Source organism: Sphaeramia orbicularis, chromosome 6 (genome assembly GCF_902148855.1).
Source record: "Sphaeramia orbicularis chromosome 6, fSphaOr1.1, whole genome shotgun sequence".
Lineage (NCBI taxonomy): Eukaryota > Metazoa > Chordata > Actinopteri > Kurtiformes > Apogonidae > Sphaeramia > Sphaeramia orbicularis.
In genome coordinates, this window is record NC_043962.1 from 44,765,680 (window position 1) to 44,790,371 (window position 24,692).

General features: G+C 36.7%; 1 protein-coding gene and 1 long non-coding RNA gene across 3 annotated transcripts in view; one reads left to right on the forward strand and one right to left on the reverse strand.

Annotated features, from left to right (window-relative positions):
• Positions 1-14,998, forward strand: part of ptdss2 (phosphatidylserine synthase 2) — a 29,574-nt gene extending 14,576 nt beyond the window's left edge. Inside the window, exons 7-13 of one of the 2 annotated variants that reach the window (XM_030135978.1) lie at positions 910-960; positions 1,312-1,425; positions 1,869-1,987; positions 2,885-2,999; positions 3,413-3,558; positions 7,260-7,445; positions 12,098-12,233. In XM_030135978.1, coding sequence (XP_029991838.1) covers positions 910-960; positions 1,312-1,425; positions 1,869-1,987; positions 2,885-2,999; positions 3,413-3,558; positions 7,260-7,445; positions 12,098-12,233 — 867 coding nt within the window. Of the gene's footprint in view, positions 1-909; positions 961-1,311; positions 1,426-1,868; positions 1,988-2,884; positions 3,000-3,412; positions 3,559-7,259; positions 7,446-12,097 lie in introns of both variants that reach the window. The other variant, XM_030135979.1, reaches the window with a different exon arrangement.
• Positions 3,762-24,664, reverse strand: LOC115420608 (uncharacterized). Its single transcript, XR_003935563.1, has 3 exons — positions 24,467-24,664; positions 20,506-20,508; positions 3,762-3,772 (listed from the first exon to the last, which is right to left on the reverse strand). It is a non-coding gene; the product is annotated as an uncharacterized LOC115420608 (long non-coding RNA).
• Positions 24,665-24,692: the final 28 nt, after the last annotated feature.

Sequence of the window (24,692 nt, forward strand, 5' to 3'; positions counted from 1 at the left end):
CTAAGGTGTAAAATGTCTCTGTTGGAGCGTTACAAACTTGACTAATGTTGAAGATCTTTCTCTCAGGTTAAATGGGTCTGTACACAGCCATCTGTGTCTGTCGGACTGAGAAAACCCTCTGTTTCCTTTCCATCCTCTGTGTCTCTTTCTCTTATGTTCACATACACACAGTCTGAGCAGCTGTATCCTGACAGACTCCAGAGGCTTGTGTCTGGTGCAGATTATAGCTCGTCAGTAGGAACAGGCCTTCCCCCCTGGGGAGGCAGCCTGCTGTTGCTGCTGTGTCCACTATCTATCCATCTCTACAGCTGGCCTGCTTTCATCCTCTGAGTGGGTCACACCACCACCCAGTCCTTCTCCAAAATAGAGCAAAGGTTTTTCGGATCATGAGTATGTTAGGAATCTTTGTCATCCAAATAAAATAGTTTTTCATTACAGTAAAAATTAATATGAAAAAACTAAATTGTTACTAAGCAAAATGCACCAAAGACAAATACTGTGTGGATGACCAGATAGTGGTAAAACTACAAAATATGTTGTTTTATTTTTTGGGCTGTATGATGTGGAGCCGAGTTTTGTCCTTTCCCATGACCTAGTACACACTGTACTCGTTTCTGGTTAGTGCCAATGTGAACTAAATATGGTGCCATTCTTTCTTTAGAACATAAAAGATGGTGTTTAATGATTTATCACAGATATGTTTTGGTTTTCCAAAGGTCCGTTGCCATCTGAAACAATTCAGACAATGTGATAATTGTCAATGGAATATAAAGCTGTTAAGAGACAAACTGTTAAATGTTAATTTCATGATGGTGCAGTTTATAAATTATAGATTGAGATGATTGTGTTTCCAGACTGAAATTGGCACAATGACCTGGGGTTGAATGTCATGTTCATTTGTTTCTGCAGGACAAGATGGACGGATTTGTCCCTGCTCACTTCTTAGGATGGTACATCAAGGTAGCTATCACACTGAACGTACATAAATCAATGGGTTGTACACATTTTTGGCCTCACTTGTACAGAAACTGTTAAATTAATTTCAGTTTGCATTGAAAGAAAAAAAAAATCTACCAAGAATTGATGCATTCTTAGCACCTAAGCTAAGTAGTGCTTTCATGTAGAATGTGAAATGACCATTAAACAAATACTTGGCAGATGGATGTGTTAAGAAAACTTTATCACTCACCTGTGAAATAGATCAGTCTGCATTCTTGCATTTGCAATAAAGAACAATGCCACATTTCCTTCTGCAATGTCTGCTGACTTCCTCCCACTCATAGACCTACTGTGCCCTATTTTCCTCCTCAGACCTTGATGATTCGGGACTGGTGGATGTGTATGATCATCAGTGTTATGTTTGAGTTTCTGGAATACAGCCTGGAACACCAGTTACCTAACTTCTCAGAGTGCTGGTGGGACCATGTATGTACAAACATTACGACCTTTGCTGACCTGCCATAGTGCTTAACATGTACACTAATAATAATAATAATAATGATAATAATAATAATGGATTAGATTTATATAGCACTTTTGTATTTACACATACTCAAAGCATGTACATTGGATCAATTATTCATTCATTTTCACATTCACACACTGGTGGTGGTAAACTACATGTGTAGCCACAGCTGCCCTGGGGCAGGCTGACGGAAGCCCCTCCCACCACCTCTAAACATTCATGTGCATTCGTAGTAATAGTATTTTTATGCTGTTATAGTTCACAATCAACAGGTAGAACATCTAAGTGTCCAATTTAAAGAACTGAAGTATCTGAAGTATTTATACTATATAAAAAAGAGGTTTAGAAATATTCATACCAATAATATTGGCAGTAATGAAGGATGTCATCTTTGTCTTTCCAGTGGATCATGGATGTATTGGTGTGTAATGGTCTGGGGATCTACTGTGGTATGAAGACACTGGCCTGGTTGTCGATGAAGCCCTACCAGTGGCAGGGCCTGTGGAACATTCCCACTTACAAGTATGACTTTACACTTCAGCCTCATCCACACTGATGTATTTTAGCTGTAAAACATTTCCTTGTCTGTTCTCTCTAGTGTTTTGGCAAAGATTCAGAAATCTGTAAACACACTAACAAGTATGAAACACTTTTCATACGATGAGGGTAACTGCTAACACTGTCCCACATTACATGAAGAACAGATTGTCTGGAGTGAATGTAGTCAGTAATATCGTGGTAAAATGCAGAATTTAAGAGTCAATTCAATTGTTGAACAGTGACAAGGACAGAAACACTGCAATTCAATATCAGTGTTGAATTAACAGCTGATATCATAATACGTCCATGGCTGAATGTCAAGGGCAACATCTTGTTTACTTCTTTTAAAAGGGGTTCAACACATCAGGGAAGGATTGTTTATCAGTAATGAATGCAGGTGTCTACGTCTGTGTTTCTGAAGTTCAGTGTATTTTTCTGTCTACATTTCAACACAGCCTGAGAGTTTTTAAAGTAAACAGGGCCAGCACTGTTTGCAAAATCCTCTATTTTCAGAGTATTGTGGACACAAGGTGGAAATGCAGCAAAGGTTATGAATTTATAAAACAAAAACGTGTAAGTGAGGACAGGACCTCAGTAAATAATTTCCATATCTTGTGCGATTCCTTCACAAATATGATGAAACACATATTGCACGAAGAATGATGTAGCGTATTTTGTTTAAAGGCCTTTGAATGAGTTTAGTAATATAGTTTTTCTCAAATTAAAGGAAGTGTGAAGTAATAAGTCTGTAACCTTAACAGTTTATAGATTTTCTGTAGTGAAATAAGCAAATAGGATTATTATTATTTACCGAAATTTTACAGAAAAACTATGACTGTTGTTATATGTCATAAGTAATTCTGACTCCTCTTCTTTCAGAGGTAAAATAAAGCGCATCGCCTTCCAGTTCACCCCATACAGCTGGGTGAAGTTTGAGTGGAAGCCTGCGTCTAATCTTCGTCGCTGGCTTGCTGTGTTAGGCATCATCTTCATGGTAAGAACAGTGTTTATTTTCTAGGTGAATTTTTATTATGGTGACCACAGAGACAGCATACAAGCAGTTGCATATCCACACTAAGCAGTGGTTTATTTTCTGGCTACATGGCTGCATATGTTCTTTCATCAGGATTGAGTCTTTAATTGTATAATCCTCTTAACTTCCTCTTCTAAATACATTTTACCATCGAGCCTGCTCACAAGGAGTTAAAATGATGAAGCAATCAACTCATAATTCAATAATGGAATTACTGAGACTCTACAAACTGTCATCCATTTAATTAATGAAATGACATGAAGGATATAGTATACATGCTCTGCTATGCTTTGGTTCTTCTGTGAGTGTGTATATATATTATCATTGTTATCGATTATGTCTGCATTACTTCTTTTTCTTTCCTTCATTTTTAGTTCCTCCTAGCAGAGTTGAACACTTTCTACCTGAAGTTTGTGTTGTGGATGCCTCCAGAACACTACCTCGTGCTTCTCCGCCTGGTCTTTTTTGTTAACGTAGGAGGAGTAGCAATGAGAGAGATCTACGACTTTATGGATGACCCGTGAGTAGCAGCAAATAGGAGCGAGTCTGAGCTATTCAGTTGTGCTTGCATCATTAGAATTACTCAGACCCTGCAGTATCTGGAGCAGTGATCCATGGCAGACTGTATTTTCTCAAACAGTGACATGGGGGCCTCTGTTAATCTGAACCGCAGACGGTAACAAGCCTTTTCCAAAGCAGGCTTATATTAGAGGTGGACCTGTATTTCTAATTCCCTCTGTTTGATTATAACTGGTCTTATTTTATTATAAAACTTAATTTTGATGTACCTGTTAAAGTGTCATTACACTGTTAATAGAAAACTAAGGTGTTCATACATCTATATCCAATAATGAAGAGTAGGGCTGGTTGATGTGGAAAAAAATCATATGATAATTTTTTTTCAAATCAGATGATATCGATAGGCATCACGATATAAGTCAAATCACTAGTTTTGTCAGATTTTGTAAATGTAAATTTTCCATCACTCAGAAGTTAGTTGTGGAGACATCCGAAGGTTATTTTTGATTTAAATATGATTTATTTTTTGTCAGAGGTTAAACATGACAGATATGCAGAAGAACACGATACAACTGTTTCAGATAAATAAAACAGGTCCATATGTTTAAAACTAAACTAAAAGTCTGACCAGCAGGCAAAAGCTTTCAAGTTTTAAAAGAGAACACAAACAAAACAGACCATCTTCACCAAACAATACCAGGGTATATACATGGGGGTGCGCTCCGTAACTGCCATAACTGGTGTAAACTGAAAATGAAACTTAACATGCTTTGAACGTCCGACTCCTGGCTTCTATGCCACACCCTACTTTTCAGTAACCCGGTCGCCGGAGTTCTCGGTCAAATTTTCTCCCGAATGAATACTCATTACCTCCTGCTGCAGCCAAATATTAGCGTGTGTTGCTGTGGCTGCTCTTATGCCTGTGCTGTGTTTATCAACCTAACTTGACGTGGGTCTAGCATGATTGGTTCAGTGCGACACTGCTTAATTATGATTGGCTGTTCTTATGTCTGTCAAAACATGGATGAATAAATTCTATCAAAATTGTGTTGAGCATGTCTCATATTTCTATCAAGGAAAAGCTATATTGCGATATATATCGTTATCTTTTTATCGCCCAGCCCTGGTGAAGAATATTAATTATTTTCTAACAAGGCTTTTATTGTCAAACATTGACTAGAACAGAATAAACTCATTGTATAAGTTCATGTCCAGAGGAACATGCTGAAGACAACTCATCAACTCAAATGTAGCTTCTTGAAATTGTACATTTTTACTTTGCTATCAAATGTACTTTGACACCTCTCCCACTGAGTCAGATCTAGGACTGTTTCAGAGCCAGTGTTTACTCTCAGATCATTTTTTTTCTGTTTTAATCGTAAAAGAGTTGGCACAGGGCCAGGAAAACTGGTTCTAGAGCAGCCCCAGGCCTTAGCTGGGCTATAATTAAGGACTGATTGGAGGCGGGACGATCATGACCAACAAGGCCAACGACAACTTTAACACCATAACATAAAACAGTGTTAGAGTAGCATTAAGTCTGTCTAATCTAAACAAAAAGAAAAGAGCTATGAACACACATTAAGTTCAAATGAGTCCATAACATCCAAGTATTGAAAAAAGCCTGATTATAATGTTGTTAATCAGGATGTACAATGTATGACATGAACCAGGAGTTTACGAACCCTGTTTTTGCTCTGATCAGTGATCAACTACAAGATTTATTTGAGGAAGTGATGTGTTTTGTGTGTATTTTGGCTTTTATGTTTTGTCATTTATCTGTAATTACACTCTAATGCACCTGACTGCAGCACAGTGATGTTCATTTGGTTAGAATGAAAGGCTTGTTCACTCTGCAGGCAAAAGTAGCCCAAAATCTGATCTTATCACTCATATGTGACATGGATCTGCTTTGTTGATTGTGTGACAGTGTGAATACCACAAATCTATTCAGGCCACTTCCACATCTGGTCCAGAGATGGATCTAATTTCTTAGTATCAACAGTCACATTTGAATTCATGCAACTTTAACATCATTTGTAACAGTGATTCATCACAACTCTGTGCTGGAGGGAGTCACTCACATTCTAAAGGTGTTCAAATGCTACATATACATGAGTGCATCAGTAAAATGAATCCAAATAATCAATAATGGTAAAATAATGACAGGGACATTTTTACTGCATAATGAAGGCTGATAATACTTACTTTGTCTTTACATTAAAGTATTTTTACTGTATGTATTGCTATTTTTACTGAAGGAGATTATGTGAATGTTTGTAACTGCCTTTGTGCATGTAGCACTGTTCAGGAATGTTACCCTTAAAGTGGAAATTGATATTGGATTCATTAAAAAAAAAAAAAACAGTGTGAACAGACAAACAAAGACATCAGTAGTGAGTTGTAATTAAGGACTGATCACATGACACTGTGACCCTAAGGCTCAGGTCTTACCTGTCTACCTGGTGGCTCCGGACAGGTTCATGTACAAAGTGCTGCTGCTTTCAGGACCATCAGCAACCTTGTGACTGTTTTATAGGAAAAGTCATTTGTAACAACATACTTACACTAGTGCAGTGTTTCTCAAAATGTGGGGCGGGCCCTCCCAGGGGGGCGCAAAGGCTTGCCAGGGGGGCCATGGGATCATTCCTAGGTGTTTATTTTTTCTTCAGGTTAGAACATGTAGCAGGTGGAACTAATGTTTTAGCGTTGGAGCACCCTGGACTCATTTTAGGGACGTACAACAAACAAATCTACTGCCATAGTGATTTGTCACTGAACTAGACAAAGAGTTTAGGTTTGGAGAATGGACAAGGATTGGACTGGGAAAAAAATGTGCAATGTTTCTGTTTTTGCACAGTTTGTACAGTTTGCACTTTGATGTTCTGAGATGTGCAATGTAAACGAGCTCATTACAGCCACTGATATTGTTAGAATGTTGATCTTTGTTACCCAAATTTGTTTGTTGTTCAATTTTAAAAAATTTACCTTATTATCATAGTTGTAAGATAATTACTCACTTCCTATTTTTATTTGGAAAAATAATGTCTGAGGGAGCATTCTTGTTGAGTTCATTTGTATTGTTCAATCAAAAATCTAAGTTATTTTTAATTTGCACAACAAATTACTCAAGGAAAAACAAAAAGTATTCTTACGATATTGATGTTTCTTTCAGTAAAAGTAATAATTGCACGACAGGTACAGTGTTGTTGGGGTTGAGGGGGGCTTGGAGATTTTTCATGCTCCAAAGGGGGGAAAAAGATTGAGAACCACTGCTCTAGTGCGTTGACCCATGGGGATCCACAGGTTCTAGATGTGGTCATTTTTATGCTGTACCACATTTGTTCGGCAGTCACTGCCAAAGTGTTCTGGATATAGCAACGTGATTGTAATGCTATTGTGTTCCAAAATTACTAATATCTCCCAAAATATTGGTCCTATCAACTTGCCATTTTGCTAGTCTGTTTCTTGAACAAAAATACATAAGAATGCCAAACTGCAGCAGTCAGCTCTTTCCTTTTTTGTGTGAATCCCCAGACAGACATACATGCACGCACACAGAGCCCACTTGGCTTTTATAATATAGATGGTTGTCAGAGCTGCAGTAACCCTAGAGTGTTTCTGTTTTTATTTTATTATAAATCAAAAGCATATGTATAAGCTGTCAAAACATCCTCTGCCTCTTTTTCATTTTCCCTCTAGGAAATTCCACAAGAAGCTTGGCCAGCAGGCGTGGCTCGTAGCTGCAATCACAGTGACTGAGTTTCTCATAGTCGTCAAGTATGACCCCAACACCATCATGCTCCCCATCCCCTTCTTCATCATCCAGTGCTGGATCTTAGGCATCATTCTCATATTTACATGGACCCTGTGGCGGTTCTTCATTCGGTAAGAAGTGGAGAAGGTGAAATGCACTTTGAAACACTGTTTTAAAGGTGAAAGGATCAAATGCTGAAAGATGCAACCAATTCTGTGGCACCCAGGAAAACAAATAATACTGTACTATTAGTTAAGATTTTGCAGGCAAATTACAAATATGGGAATAAACATGATTTTCTTTTTCAGCTATCTGTTTTCAGCTGTGTTAGTGTAAAGCACAACTTTATTGTGACAACAAAGAATAGCTCTTACGAAAGGAGGGAAAAGGAGATTGTGCAAGATATTTGTGGTTTCTGAAAGGATGACAAAACAAACCACACAACTTGCTGTAGCTGTCAATCATTTTACACTGCAAAAACAACACTCATTTCAGTCGTAGTTGTTTCATTAAAGTTACTTTTACACAGAAAGACAATACTCATATACTGGACTTTTTAGGAAGCGTATCAGTATATGATTTTATTTTTTTCCCCTTCATAACCTTAGCTGACTACTACTACTTCACTTTCCATTGCGTCAGGTAGCCCTGCCTCAGCATGTTAAGCTTCTCGTCTGTTTTCTCCCCCCTTCCTGCCTCCTCCTCCTGTTCTCCTTCCCTAAACATCCTCTCCATGCTCAGCAGTAATGCAGTAATGTCCATGTCGAGGGAGGTAGGTATAAGAAAGAGCTGCTTTACCCAGTTCATTCCCTTCTATAGGTGTAATTGTCTTTCATGTCCACTCTAATATGTCACTGTTTGTATGAATTGGACTCATATTAATTTTCTGAGGAATTTCCAGCTCCTTGACACATCTCAAATACTGCTTCACATGGGTTCATACCCCGCATGGCACTGGGCACTGGGAGTTTTTAGCTGTTTTACTTTTCTCATTTTCATTTCCTACATTTTTTTTTCTCCGTAGCAGTGTTTTATTTTTGTTTGTCCGATCCAGTCCGTGTAGAGATGAACGGGCCGCTAGAAAGCACTCGCACAGTAGAAGGGACAGCCCACTAAATGAAAAGTAGAGGAACTGTTTGTACACTTTGTAAGTCAGCATGCTGGCTTCTCCAACTAAACTGCCTCATGTGATGAGTGTGTGTGTCATAGTGCACCTCCCTCCAGTCACACAGCTGAGGCCATCACACATACCCAACACTGAAGCATGCCACTGTGTAGTTACTAAAACCTGGGTGAAATTGTACTAACAGATACCTTCACTGTGGGTTTTTAACATGATTTGGTTACACAGTGTGTGATTGGTTCAGAACACTTCCCCTTAATTGTCTGATTGTGAGTGAAAGTTGTTTTTTATGGTTCAAACCTTTTGCCTTCACAAGCATTCAAAACAATTCATATGATAATATGTTTGTTTAAAAGTGCTGTATGTAGTACTGATATTCCAAACTCACTACAGCAGGGGAAAGTCTGGTACTAGAATGCACCACCAACGAATCAATACTATATATCCCCAGACTGTATGACTCACTGAATTATGTATAAAGCTCAGTGTTTACACACATCTGTATTATGGTATCATCAAGTTTTCTTCTTCAAACTAAAACTCATAGCCACTTATTTTCACAGTGTTTTATAATCTTCACATTTTGCATCATCTGATAGTAGTAGTAATTTATTTGTCCATTTAACTGAACAATATATACATACATACAGTTTGGATTTCTATATTAAACATGGGTGAAAAGGCGTAGGCTGAAGTAACAGCTTATTTCTGCCTACCCTATTTACAAGAACAAAAGTGGCAGAAACAAAACAACATAACAAGATGGCACAGTTTTAAATAATAGTATAATAAAACAAATAATATAATCTAAGCAAAATGTTAGATTCATACTGATAATTTGCTTACTTTATCCTAATATTTTATATTTATTAAATACCTTAGTTTTAAACATCCTTTAAATGTAGTGACTGATGTGCATGTTTTTAATTCTTTATCAAGGTTGTTCCATAATTGTACTCCAATTACAGATATGCATTTGCCTTTTGTGTTGGTCTTTGCCTTTGATTTCTTGAACATACAGGCCCCCCTAAGGTTGTACTGGGTAGTTGGATATCTAAGATTATAGTTCTGTTAGCTTAGCTTTGTTTTTAGACAGAAAACAACCACAGTAAAACCACAAATTATCTCTGTTTTCTGTTTGTGTTGTCAGTAGCTTCACTAACGATCTGTTTGGAATCATCCAAACAAGGTCAGAACTGTCACAGATTAGTCTGAACCGGCCAGCTTTGCAAAGACAACATCCCATAGTAACTTTATACCTTTATAAGCCTTGTAATCAGACTCACCCATGTAGAAGAAGCACTGCTATTGCAACATCAAACTCCATTCTTTTCATTTATATCTGTATTCGGTGGAGAAAACAACAGTGTTTATAGCTTTTATCACTTTGTCACTTTATTTGACTGTAAAACTTGTTTCCTAGTGGTTCTCACCCCATCTGGTCACTTTCTGATACTTTGGTCAAAGGTCCCATGGTGTTAGTTTTCCTCATGATGGGAGACCAACAGAGTGACTCAATACTCCCTCTAGTGGAAACAAATATCTAATGCACCGTTAGTATAAATACTGCATAATCAGTTCATATCTCTATGATCCAATACATTGGCATCTTTGGCAGAACTTCAGAGCTTTTTATTCTAAACACTATTATGATCATTCTAACTTATATTGTCATATTTTTGATTAGAAATACTATATAGAGCCCCTTTAAGGTCAAAGTAATTAGAATGACAAAATACTGATATTTTATCATATAAAGCAATGTAAACCATCCCTGAGGATAGAAGTTACAATAAATATTGAAATCTAACAATATATCATGCTAATCAAAGCCACTGTTCTCCAAGGAAAATAGAATGATGTAAATAGAATGATACAGTATGAACATGATATTGCAATATGATGTAGAATCAAATAGTAATAATTTTTTATGCCATGTCTTTCTAACACAACTCGTGCACTTTCTCAAAATAAAACAAAGACACACAAATAGGTGTGGGGAAAAAGGTATCTGCAAATACAGCTTTGCCCAGTTACACAAGTGTGACATGTCACTCTGTCCTAACCAACACAACTCATTTTCAGCCGACCAAGGTAAATATTAAGGCAATGTTTAACTTGATCATGTCAATGTTCCAGGTTTGCTGTTGCAGTTTTATTCATTTGCTAAATTCATGACACACCACATTGTCTCGGTACTTTATTTTGACCTGGGACACATAAATGGCATAAAATCTGTAATTTTATAGTCAATTTTAGTGTTTATGAAGTTTTGTCGTTATTTAATATCTCATGACTGCAAGAGGCACGCTGATGGCAACAAAGGGAATAGTACTGGCCTTAAACTCTGGCTCATGGGTTCCTCCAAAAAACAACATAACAACAGTGTCTTTGTCTAGAGTCTGTGTTGTATAATAGTGATTAAATCAAAACTGTAGCTTCTGTAACACAACAGTTTAGATCACCAGCCAATAGGCCTTTGTCTGTTGTCTTCGTTAGCAATTTCTTCAGACGTCTTCTCTGATGAAACTATTGGTCGGATTCATTTCAAATTTTATATGTAGCTTCCTTAGGACAATGTCTCTAAAGTCTGTTCACAGCTTTGAGATTCTTTGATGTTTTAATTTTGGATGAATTTTTGAAATATTCAAAATTTGCCTTTACTTATAATGGTCCATATTTGATGGCTTATAACATGTAAATGGTTACAGATAAGATCAATATAGCTACTATTGATCACTGATAGGAAGTCATACATGGAATGTCATTTAATTAGTTGAGTTCTCGTCCAGTGAAAGTACCACCCATTTCTATTGGGAGATTGATCTTCTGTATCAAGACCACAGGATTCTAACATAGCGGCAGAACCTTATAAACTCGAAAATTCAGGTTCTTATTGATTCTTGTTAGAACATATCAGTTAGATACAAGGACATTGTTTTTTTTCTCATGAAGACGTTTGTTACCTCCGCCAAGGAGGTTATGTTTTTGCCGGCGTTGGTTTCTTTGTCTGTCTGTCTGTTTGTCTGTCCGTGTGCAAGATAACTCAAAAAGTTATGGACGGATTTGGATGAAAATTTCAGGAAATGTTGGTACTGGCACAAGGAACAAATGATTAAATTTTGGTGGTGATCAGGGGTGGGGGGGCCACTGATCTGCCTTGGCAGAGGTCTGTGCTCTACAAGTGCTTTTCTAGAAGAGAGAGCACAAACCTCCACCAAGGCAGATCAGTGGGCCCCCCACCCCTGATCACCACCAAAATTTAATCATTTGTTCCTTGTGCCAGTATCAACATTTCCTGAAATTTTCATCCAAATCCATCCATAACTTTTTGAGTTATCTTACACACAGACAGACAAACATTGGGGGGGGGGCACTGATCTGCCATGGCAGAGGTCTGCGCTCTCTGAGTGTTTCTAGTTCTTAATTTTATCTTTAAAAAAAAAACACCCTGGTATACTGGAGTTTTCTCTTTGCATTTTGATGAATGGATAGTAAATGATGAGTGGCACTGTATTTATATTGATATATTTTATTTTGGTAAGGGAGACAAAACTTGAGTTAGAAGAACAGTGTTTTAGAAACACATTAAGCATCAAAAGCTGAGAAAAAAAAACATCCCTGAATCCTAATTTGCTGCTCCTAACATTCTCATTTCAGTGACATCACACTCCGCTACAAAGAAACCCGTCGGCGCAAACAGGAAGGCCCTCTGGGAAACGGCAGCCCGTCTACTCCCTCTGGGCGGAGCAAACTCAACGGCAGCTCGGAGACGCTGCGGCAGAGGAAGTCCTGAGGGGGAACGAAGGGTGGAGCTGGGGAACGACGAGGTTTAGTAAGGCAGAGGGGGGGGCGATGAACGAAAAAAGGAGAAAAAATAATGAAGAAAAGTCATGACAAAACAACACACGTAAGGCAAACAGATGGACACGTCGGCTGTATGTGCAGCGTAGACTGTTCTTGTGCCTACATGAATCAAGTAGATATTCAACAGGTGAAAGGGGCGGTCTTTAGTAGGTGATACTGTCTAGTTAATGTCATGCTACAGCGATTTACCTCATTCTATTTTTAAATATTTGGGGAGCTATACACAGGAGATACATTTTGTGTTATTTATACGCGAGTTTGGATGTGGGGTGATGATGAGGAAGAAAAGAAAAAGCTGGATAGATAGACCAAGTTTTCATTTTCTCAGCTGCACTTTGTTGTAGAAAACACGAGGAGTGTCAGGAATATGTCCGCCAATGTGCTAATGTAAATATGCTTTGTTGTGTGTTGTGGTGTCACGAGTGCAGGTGAGAAAAGGGAGAGCAGTTAGAGCAGCGGTAGGAGTATATGTAAGTGTAATGACTGATCTGGATTTGTTTTTTGTTTTAGTCCACTGCTATGCAATCTTAAGTATCAACCTAGCATTTGGGCACAACATTGTCAAGCAGCAGTAATAACAGTACATTTCTCTCAGCTTAAACTGTCGACTTCTTCAGGTGAAGTCGGATTAAAATGGTTGTCGATTCCTTTTTTTTTTTTTTTCTTCTTTTTTTAAGGTTTAGAATGCTCTAGATTTTCTTCTAGAATCATGATACATTGTTTACACGTTGGAGACGAAACCAGCTCTTTATTTACTTATAGAAGTTTGTCATTCCTAGAAATACTGAGCCTTGAGGTCCTTAATGGAACTACTGGGGATGCTCCCTCGGTCCAATAGAGAGGAAAACTGGCCAAAGCCCTTCACTCCTCTCAGGCTTTGTTCTCAAAAAGAACAAGTTTATTAAAATAAAAAAAGAAAAATGAAAATGTACCATATTCTAGGTATTTATCTGGTGATATAGAGATATATATAGAATATATGGGATATAGTTTGGGTGTCTTTTGTAGATGTTTTGTTATTATTGTTATTTCTTTAGGATATATTAGTTCTGAACACTAGATTGTACTTAATTTGTTAAATGAGGTACAGAGAAATCTGCAGCGCTCAAATGAACACATCCACGACAATCACACTAAAACAAAGCTGTGCTCAGTTTGGAGGCGTGTTGGCTCATACACAGCACATTAACTATGGACAGAGTTCTGGATGTTCCTCTAACAGGGCTGTAATTAAGGCGGAGCTCAGCTGACGCCACATTCAGTCACACCAGAATGTGATTTAATATCAGATTCCTTTTAAGCCAAAAGTTTTTTTGTTGTTTTTTTTTTTTTAAACTCATGAATTTTATTCAAACCTCACACTCGGTGTTTGCTGAATGAGCTGAAGCAAAACAAGCGCCAGTCTCAACCCGGAGAAACAAATGATAGTTTAGGTTTCGCTGTGTGCCGGTTTGGGAAAGGGTTAACCTTTCCAGCTCTGTGGGAGTTGACATATTGCACATGCAATCAGCCAAAGCTTAGATCTCATTCTCGCTTAAGCCATAAATGCCACCCAGACCCACTCGAGCCGCTTACGCAGCTATAAACCCTTATTTAGACTCATCTCATTTCAACTAAAGCAGACTTCCAAAGGAATCAGGTTCAGTGACGTCAGCGTATTGTAACAAGATCAGGAGGTCAGAATACTGAAACCAAAGTTAGTTTGTGGAGATATAAAAATAAATAAAATATGGAAATGTAATCACCAATATTTAACCTAAAATAATGAACACCAGGTATGTAAAAGCTGATTTTATTTGCAATCATGAAGTTGTTAAATGTTGTGAATTTATACAAATCGATAGCTTTACATAAAAAAGTCATGGTCAAATTTAAGGTTGATGTCAACATTTTTTTTTCTTTTTATATAATCCAGATGTTCCCAGAAATACGCCTGATTTAGATCTCGTAGTCGTTATTATCTGTCGTAAAACGTGTGTTTCTTCTTGTGTGGTTACCTGCCACAGAACTGATGAAAAAGTAGATGAATCTGAATCTAGTTCAGATGTGCTGTTGTAAACTAGGCTAATGTTAACGCTATAGTAACTTTCTTGTGAATGTAAAAGCAAAATCTGCTGTTCAAATTGGAGGGTCTGCTTAATATTTATCATTTCTCCCTCTTTGGCCACATGCACATGCTTTTTCTTAGTTAGTGCTCGCATACTTACCTTCTTTTGTTTTCAGAGATTGCTGTGCAAACCTTAAAAATTCTCTTTAGCTGTTATGTCATGGTTTTACTCTTCATTCTGTGATGATTCAGTCACTTCGCAACTGGGCAGAAGTTCAGAAAGTTTCCTCTTTTCTTTGATTCTGGGGATACACTGTGTGACGTTCATGTTCGCAGCTTGAATAGGCTGAAGCACTTTTGTTTGGCATCATCGAAGTCCAGCCATTCCAGGTCATGCTTTTCCTTAAGTGTGTTGAGAGGGTTATTGTATTTTGACTTGCAGCCACACGGGGGCAGTAAAGGACCTGTTACTGTATCTGCCCTGTGCATTCTAGTCTCTTTGACTATGATCATTGGAAACTTGCTGTAAAAGCCATTTTTGACTCGGTTTGTGTAAAATGTGAACATGTTATAGATCATAAACTGAAATATGCTGCTGCAACACATAATTTTATAATGTTTTCAATAAAATAAAATGAAAACCTGAATTTGGTAGTCAGTGTTTGTTTTAATAAAAAGATCTACAAGAGTAAAATGTATATTCATTGTTTGTTTGTTTGTTTGTTTGTTTATTTCGAATATAACATAAAACCAAACTACAAAAAGAAAGGAAAACATTTGAAAAGGAGCGGGATGAAGTTTAAGTGTTGTTTTTATTAGTCAGGAAGATTGTGACTAACTGGATGAAATTGAGGTACTGTACTGCAATGTTTGCCACCTGATTCTTTTCTTTCTTTACTTTAACCTTTGTTTAATCAGGAAGTCCCTTGAGATAAAAAAATCTCTTTTTGAAGAGAGACCTGGCTAAGAGACACATCTGTACAACTGTTATAGCCCGAAGGCTCTGACATATTTGACAGAGGACACAGGAGACAAAAGGGTTTAAATTTAAAGTTCCTTATTTTTAGTTGTTACTTTTAGTGGATGGTTTTACTTGTATTAACCCATAAAGACCCAAACGCCTTACTAACCTTTAAGTGAATATCACCATTTTTTTTATAATATTATCCTCTTTATTTTGGATTTTATCAGTATAAATCAGGTATTTTCCAATATTTAATTCACTGATCATGAAGATGTCCATAAAAGCTCTGATTAATGTTGAGGGTTATTATATCAGAAACAGAGAAAACTGCCGAAAAAGTGACTTTTCAGTCAAATATATCATGAGCTGAACATAAACCAAGTGTCTTCATCCACTGTCATTGATCCAACTCCATGAGTTTTACTGGTGAATCAATGTTGTAGAACAGGGGTCTCAAACATGCGGCCTGGGGGCCAAATGCCAAAGGTTCCAATGCGGCCCGTGGGATGAATTTGCAAAGCACAAAAATTCCACAGTCAAGGCTGTCAAACTCATTTTGGTTCAGGTTCCACATACAGACCGATATGATCTACAGTCAAATAATAACAGCAGAATAACCTACAAAAAATAATGACTATACTTTTTTCTCTTTTTGATGTGAAAAAAATGATATTACACTATGCCTATAAATAATGACAACCTCAAATTTTTGTCTTTGTTTTAGTGCAAAAAATAACATTAAATTATGAAAATATTTACATTCACAAACTATCCTATAACAATAAAATGTGAATAACCAGCACAAATATGAACAACCTGAAATGTCTAAAGAAAATTAAGCACAATTTTAACCATTTTCTGCCTGTTACTAAGTGTTCAGTGTCTTTGTAGATCCGATCCATAATGCACATGTAGAAATGATAAGTTGAGGTAGAATATTGTTAAAATTGCACTTATTTTTCTTGAGAAATTTCATTTTTGTTCTGGTTATTTACATTTTTTTTGGTTTGGATAGTTTATAAAAGTACTTTCATAATTTAATGGGGGGGTTTTTTGCACTAAAACAAAGACAAAAATTTGGAGTTGTGACTATTTATAAGTCATTATGTTATTATTTTACTAGTCCGGCTCACTGGAGATCAAATCGGGCTGAATGTGGCCCCTGCAAGAAAGTGTTTGAGACCCCTGTTGTAGAAGATGATGGTGTTTCCATGTTCACTATGGAGACTCTGAACGTCCAAATGGGTCATTTCTGATGACCATGAAAAGATGACAAACTGTATTTTACACCAATTATTTACATGTATTAATAGGATTAATGGATCAGCAGGTATTAAACATTGTAGATCAGCAGGTGGTTTTGGTCAATGATTGATGCTTGGGTTTTCATGGGTTAAATCCATCCTGTGCCCAAAAACAAAACAAAAACCAACATTTCAAAGAAAAGGACCAACATGAGCAGGTGTTAAATAAGGACGGTATGTGGGCCAGGCCAACCCTGTACAAGGCCGTAGAAGCTGACCACATACTGTAAATACTTCATTTGGGAACTGCCACAAAAAAAGCACTGAGTCTTTATGGGTTAAAGCAGAAAATAATATCTAATCACTAATGATGAAATGGCTTTATCTAATTTTTAGAGGTAAAATTAACAAATGCAGAAGTTATAAATGTCAAGCCAGGTTTTCACTTTCAGAGCCTGTAAAACGATGATGGCTTTACCCATAAAAATAGTCTGAAATATGAGGACACTGCATGCACTACAACCTTGTCTAGTAAACTCACAGTATACGCTACACTTCAACAAAGGCTGCGAATAAATATCTGTTTGAAAGCAGGTATTAGTCCAAGAAAAGGAAAGACGTCTTTTCAGGACACAGTGGTTTTTACATGAATGTAAACATACATCCAGAATACAGCTCACAGTGGAGGTGCTTCACTGCCAACATATTTATAACATCTATGTGAGGTTAACTGTGGCTGAGACTTATGGATCCAGATCACACTGGTAAATAAGGTCAAGGTTACTGTATTTATACCCGTAGGTAGATTTGTTTTGCAGTCTAGATGATTGCCTTGGCATTACAACAACACATACATTGAACATGCAAGACAGGCACTTGATCACGCTGACAGACAGGACAAAAAGACAGGGCAAAAAGTGCTCAGTGTTCCACCATTCATCTGTATAGCAGCATGGATAAGTAAAAGAATAAAATAAATAAGATCAAATAAATAAAAACAAGATGCAATAAAAACACAATAAAAACCAGAGAAGATAAATATAAAAACAATCTGGGATAAAAACCAGGATAAGAACATAAAATTTAAAAATTTAAAAAATTTGAAGTCACAATAATAATAAATAGAGCAAAGAAATGGAATAAATAACTAAATAAGTTAGTAAAGTGCAATGTCACTATTTCTTATTGAGCTCAGTGACGGCGACAGGACCAAAGCTATTTTTATAACGCTGTGTCCTGCACCTTGGGACTAAGAACCTCCGTCCAGAGGAAAGGAGTTGAAATTCACCTCGTAAAGGATGGGAGTCATTGTTAAGAACTGATGAAGCCATCCTCTGGACCTGTTTAGTGTACAGGGAGGCGGGACAAGACTGAGACTCACCAATCAGGCGACTGGACCATCTCACTATTTGATTTAGTGAGTTTCTCTCTGCAACTGAGGTCTGACCGAACCACGCCACCAGACAAAAAGATAAAGCAGACTCAATAAAGGAACGATAAAATAAAGTTAGAATGGTTCGGTCAATGTGGAAGTGTGCCAGTTTTCTAAGGCAGTGGAGGCGCTGATGGCCCTTTTTACACACAGATCTACAGTTTTCATTAAAACTCAGTTTTTCATCAATTATCATCCCAAGGTATTTGTATGATTGCACTTGCTCTATAGTCTGACCTTTAATTAAATTTAATTAAAATTAATAAATGACTAATGCTGTGGTTTTGAGGCAGTTTGATGACATTTTTGTTGCATAGTTCATCCATATTACACTCTGTCATTGGAGTTACATCTGAAGTTGTCTGACTTGTTGGTTCCAGTTGTAACTAGAAGCACTCGGAGAGCGCAGACCTCCGCCAAGGCTGATCAGTGCTGATTCTGGATTTGGTGCGACTTTGAAACATTTCCTCATTATAAGAGATAGGAAGTGGTTCGATGCAATAACTCAGTAAATATAAATGATATCCAGTGTAAATTTCTCCAGTCCAGCCCTGATGGGGAGATGACCAAAACATAATGTCCTCATGCTGATCAGGATCTTCTTCTGGATCCGGGAACTTACGGAAAATTTCACATAGGCTCTTATGGGGAAAAAATTTCAATTTTCTTTTTCTCCCAAACTCCAGTTCTGATTGACTTCAAACTTGGTATACAGCTTCTGTATGATGATGTCAGCACAAGGTATTGCAATTATTTCGATCCGGATCTCATTCTGGATTTGGTGCCACTTTGAAAAATTTTCCCATTATAAGAGATAGGAAGTGGATCCATGCAATAAATCAGTATCAATGATATCAAGTTGGAATTAGAATTTTTTACAGATCTGATTGGAATATGACCAAAACATGGGCTATTTCTGTAATATAATACATACACAGAACTGGGTGATAATAAATGACATCTGGATACATTTCCCAAAGCTTTTCATTTGGCCGGTAAGCTACAGGGCCATTGGTCCAATTTTTTTTATTCACCTGACTCTAGTTGCGAAAAAAGGTCTTTCCATTGCAGTTTTGCGTGATATACCATTTGCGTTATGCCTGAAAAACCACCTCTTGCCAGCGCAAAAACTTTTAATGGAAAAATGAGACTGTTGGTGAAATTGTCGTTTTTCCATTAGGTAAATTTTTATGTGCAAGTTACATTTGTGCAATTTGAGGGTCAATGGAAAAGTGATTATTTATAGGTAATATTATTTTACTTGCTGATCCACTTGAAATTAAATTGGTCTGTATGTGGACCCTGAAGTAAAGTTGTTTTGATACCCTTGACCACAGGTGTCAAACATGAGGCCTGGGGGCCAAATCCGGCCCCCCAAAGGGTCCAGTCTGGCCCTTGGGATGAATTTGTGAAATGCAAAAATTACACTAAGATATTAGCAATCCTTTTAGTTAAGGTTGCACATTCAGACTAACTCAATCTCATGTGGGCAGGACCAGTAAAATACTATCATAATAACATTTAAATAATGACAACTTCAAATATGTCTCTTTTTATATGTTAATATTGTCATGTATTTACACTAAAACAAAATATAATTTGGCAAAAAATGTGAATAACCTGAACAAACATGAACAACCTGAAATGTCTTAAGAGAAGCAAGTACAATTTTAACAATATTCTGCCTGTGACTAGATGTTTTGTGTATTTGTAGATCCACTGTGATCTGTAAGTTATAATGTACATGTGGAAATGATAAACTGAGGTACAATATTGTTAAAATTACACTTATTTTTTCAGTTTGTTCATGTTATTCACATCTTTTGAAAGGATAGTTTGTAGATGTAAACTTCTTCATAATGTAAATTTACTTTTGTCGCTTTAAAACATAGAGAAAAGTTTAGAGTTGACATTATTTATATATTATTATATTATTATTTCACTGGTTCGGCCCACTTCAGATCAAATTTAGCTGAATCTGGCCCCTGAAATAAAATGAGTTTGACACCCCTGCCCCAGACTGTTACCGACGGTTTAAGTTTTGCATGTCACTAATTCTTCCCACGGACCAGATCGGACCCCTTGGTGGGCCGGTTTTGGCCTGCAGGCCGCATGTTTGACATCCCTGGTTTATTTACTCATTGCTGTAATAAACGTATAAAATGACGGCTGTAGTAGGAGGAGATGGAAGTTGTAGATTTACAAATGTCACACATCATCCTGCAGCAACATGCTTTCAGAAGTGTCCCATGTGGGTGTGATGGGGGTTGAAAACCACACCATCTACTGTCTACATTTGCAGAATTACTTGTACTTCCAGTGACACGGTTCACTTCCCACTGACATTTTTCAGGCAACAGAAATAACCACAACAGGCTGGGCAGGTCGTCAAACAGATTAGAGCCATTTGGTTCACGTTGTGTGGAGATGCATACTATTTCAGTTTTTAACACATTTGTTGAATACTGTTAAAGTTATATGTCGTTATCCTCATAGCATAATGGCTCAAGTCACACACTATAGCAGTGGTTCCCAACCTTTTGTAGCTCGTGTTTTACCATTTTAACATCACAAATTTCTGGCGACCCCAGACATATAAAATGGAGACTTTTTTTGCTAAAATTAATTTGTTTTTTATTATGTAATTGTTTGCTATACTATGTTGCAAATAAATGTTAATTTTAAACAACATTTAGGCTATATAATATATATTATTATAGATGGAGGCAGAAAAACCAAGTTGAGATTACTGCACAAAGAGAGAATTGTGGATATGTACAGTCAGTCCAGTTTGTATTTACAAGGCTGACGATTAATACTGAACAAACAAGAACTCAAACTATGAATTATGAAAGAGCTGCAACATCTGAAACTGACCACAATGAACATTTGAAAGATAAACAGAACCACAGTGCTTCAGTTTCAGCTTCAGTTTGTCATGTCTTTTATGTATTGGGATTGTCCCTCTGAACTCACCATATATTTTTTATCAGTAATTTCTTTTTATTTTTACTTTTATAAATTATTATAAATTTCAGGCGACCCCACATGGGGTTCTGACTCCAAGGTTGAAAAACACTGGGTTAAACCCTTCCTGTGCCCGAAAATAAAAAAAGAACCAAAGTTTCAAAGAAACTTAACATAAGGATGGTATGTGGGCCAGGCCAACCCTGTACAGGGCTGTAGAAGCTCTGACCATGTACTATTACCTTTAGAGTCTGTCATGTCTTTTATGGATTGGGATTATCTCTCTCAACTCACCATATATTTTTTATTAGTAAGTTTTTGGGTTTTTTTTTATTTATTTTGATCAATTACTAGAAATTTCAGGTGCCCCCATTTGAATTCCAGGTGACGCCATGTGGGATCCTGACCCCAAGGTTAAAAAAGGCCGCACTATATGGACAAAAGTATTGGGACATGTTAAATTCAGGTGTTTCTTTTCTAACAGGGGTCTGGGATACTATACAATAATGACAAATGTCACAATATAGTTTTATATTGTGATAAATATCATTGTATTGTTTAGTTTGGTTTAAAGTTTTGTCATCTTTACTTCCAAAATGCCTTAGAGATGGTTCTACTTAATTTCTCTCAACATTGATTTTTTTTATCCATGACAATGGTTTTAAGTGTTCTAAAATATTTTTCGTGCTCCAAATATTTTTCTACCACAAATAACCACGTACGTTCTGCACATCCCACTTAGAAAGAAAAATCTTCCATTAAACTTTAAGGAAAAATTGACATTTATAAACTATATGGACAAAAATATTGTGACACATCATGGATACAGCTGTAAGATGTCCTGTTCATGCTGATTTGAGATATATTAATATTAATAATCAATATATTTATCACAATATAAAACTATATTTGTCACTATTGCTTTATAGCCCAGACCCCTGATAGAAATAGAAACACTTGAATTTAACATGTCCCAATACTTTTGTCAATTTGTGTATGAGTTAGGCAATTATGCTATGAGGACAACAATATGGAACAAAAACGGTCAACAGTTGTACAAAATACATAAAGTAGAACAACACTTTCCAATATTAAGTTAATCATGAATCAATTTATTCAGGCTTTTTAAGGAGATATTCTTTCATTTTTTAAGCTATTTAATCCAAACTGAGAAACGAACAGCTTCCAATCTTTGGCTGTATTCTCCTTTTTACAGTTAGTAGGAATTTACATTTTTGAGAAAACCTTCAAGAAGTTACTGGAAAACAACAGGACTAATTATCCTCAGGATGTGGACGAACACCAGACTTAAGGAATGGAAAATCACACACATCTGTCATTCTATAACTGGAAAAATAAAATAATAAAGTCCCTTCTAACTTTTCATGCGGGTTGTGTCCAGTGAGGAACATTAAGAGCAGCTGAAAATCTGTGCACAGGTCGTATGTCTTTGCATAGTTTTTTTATTGCATAGTTCCATCTATCCTTCAACTGTTTTCCCCAAAGTCCCATCCTTACCATACACACCAACCTGAACAGAATAAAGTTGCATAGTTTTGTACACTTTACATACATTCCTGGTGTGTCTAAGTCTCACATCTGCTTATAGTGTGCTTTTTCTATACAGATAAAACTCCGCAATCTCAAGCATCTGGAGTGGATTTAAAAGCCGAATTAAAAACATTTGAAAAACGCTATTAAGAACAGACAAAGCAGTACAATAGGATATACTCCGAGCTCTTCCATCATAAAATGCATAGTGTAGCAGCTTCTAAGAGGAACTGCCACTTATAATGTAACAGTGTACCAAATCCGACCTCTAGAAACAAACAGCCTGAGATGTACTCTAGAACTTTGGTTTCCTGACAAAGACACCAGCTGGGATCGTATAATGATCTTTGGTAATTTAACAGTTTAAGGCACACGATAAATGTAGAAAAAATTTGACGTGGAATCAAGACTAACAATAAACACATGCAAAAATGTGCAAAATTCTGTCATTGTGCTCTGAAAACTCATTGTACATGTTCATCCAATGGGCAGAGGTGGCAGAAGTACTCACATTCTGTACTTAAGTAGAAGTACAGCTACTTGGGTGAAAAAATACTCTTGTAAAAGTAGAAGCACTGATTCAACTTCTTTACATAAGTAAAAGTAAAAAAGTACAAGTTCTCAATTGTAGAGAAGTACAAAAGTAAAAAGTTAAACTGCATTTTCTGCCATGAATGAAACAATACTTATTTAACCAGGCAAAATCATATAGAGAATCATATAATCATGTAAGAATTTTTACGGGCACAGGTAAAATTAACCCTCCGGTATCCCATCCAGTAAGGCCCTTACTAAACACCAAGTGTGCCTTTTTCGCACACTTGTGGAATAATGTCAAAAAAAATTTCATACAGTTTGTTTTTAATTCTTTTACACTTTTTTCTATTTCATCAACTTGAGCTGTAAATAAAAATACCAAATACTCAATAATTGTCACATTTTTTAACCCTTTAAATGCCGTGTTTGTAATGTAAACAAACCATTTTTTGATGCAAAAAACACAAAAAATTATTTTTCCTCCCAATACACTACATAAAAAGTGGAGCACATATTATTTGATTTTTGCAGCCTGGCATATGTCAATGATTAACTCCAACATTAGTTAATTTGTATGATTATTTTTGGTGCTAGGTCAAATGTTCAAAAATACTAGCATCTGTCACCAAGTGTGAAAAAAATGCATACTTATAAATCAAACTATTACATATTATATTATTGATTTATTTTTCTGCTCTAATTTGATTTTATTTTTATAAATCAAGCTCAACTCTAATCATACATATCAAATGGAAGAAATAGTGTGTCTTAGGCACACATGGGAGACAGATGCTAGTCTTGTAATTTTCTTTTGTTTACAATGTGCAAATTTTAGTTGGTGGCCAGAATTTTAAAGATCATGCAAAAATGAACAACTTTTGAATTCTAACCTTATTTAAATTGTGAAAAATAATATGGAGTTTTTTAAAACGAAGTGCAAAGTGTGCCTAAAAGGTGCACCCGGATACCGGAGGGTTAAATGAAATGTGGGCAGGTAGTGGGCAAGGAAGTGAAAAAATAAAAAAAGATTCATGGATGAAAATAATTGTCAGAGCATTTAATGATAATGATCACCTAATTTCACTGTGGTTGATCCACAGTCCGTCTGTTTTATTTTGAAGTGAGCTTCACCTCTGTTTATATATGGTTAAAGATGTCACTGAGCAGCACATACTAGAGATTTATTGATGGCGTGCATTTTAGCCAAAAATAAAGCCCTTAAAAGTGAGTTACTGTGTAGATAGTGTGTTTAATCATGGGTTGGGTCGCGGTACTCAGCTTTGGGGGTACGGGCGGAAAAGTTTGGAAAAAGTGGACCCTGTGCAGGACTCTGGTACTGACCCTGTGCAGGACTCTGGTACTGACCCTGGTCACAGCCTGTGCTTCTTCTCTCCTCCACTGATTTTCCCTCTGAAGTGACGTATTTTACACACTGTCACATCCGTTTAGTTTGAAAAAGTAACGAGCCCATTCTGAGAATGTAAAGAGTATAAATTACAGATATTTATGCAAAAATGTAGGGAGTAAAAGTAAAAAATGCCAGAAAAATAAATACTCAAGTAAAGTACAGATACATAAAAAAAATCTACTTAAGTACAGTTACAAAGTACTTATACTTCGTTACTTCCCACCTCTGCTAACGGGGA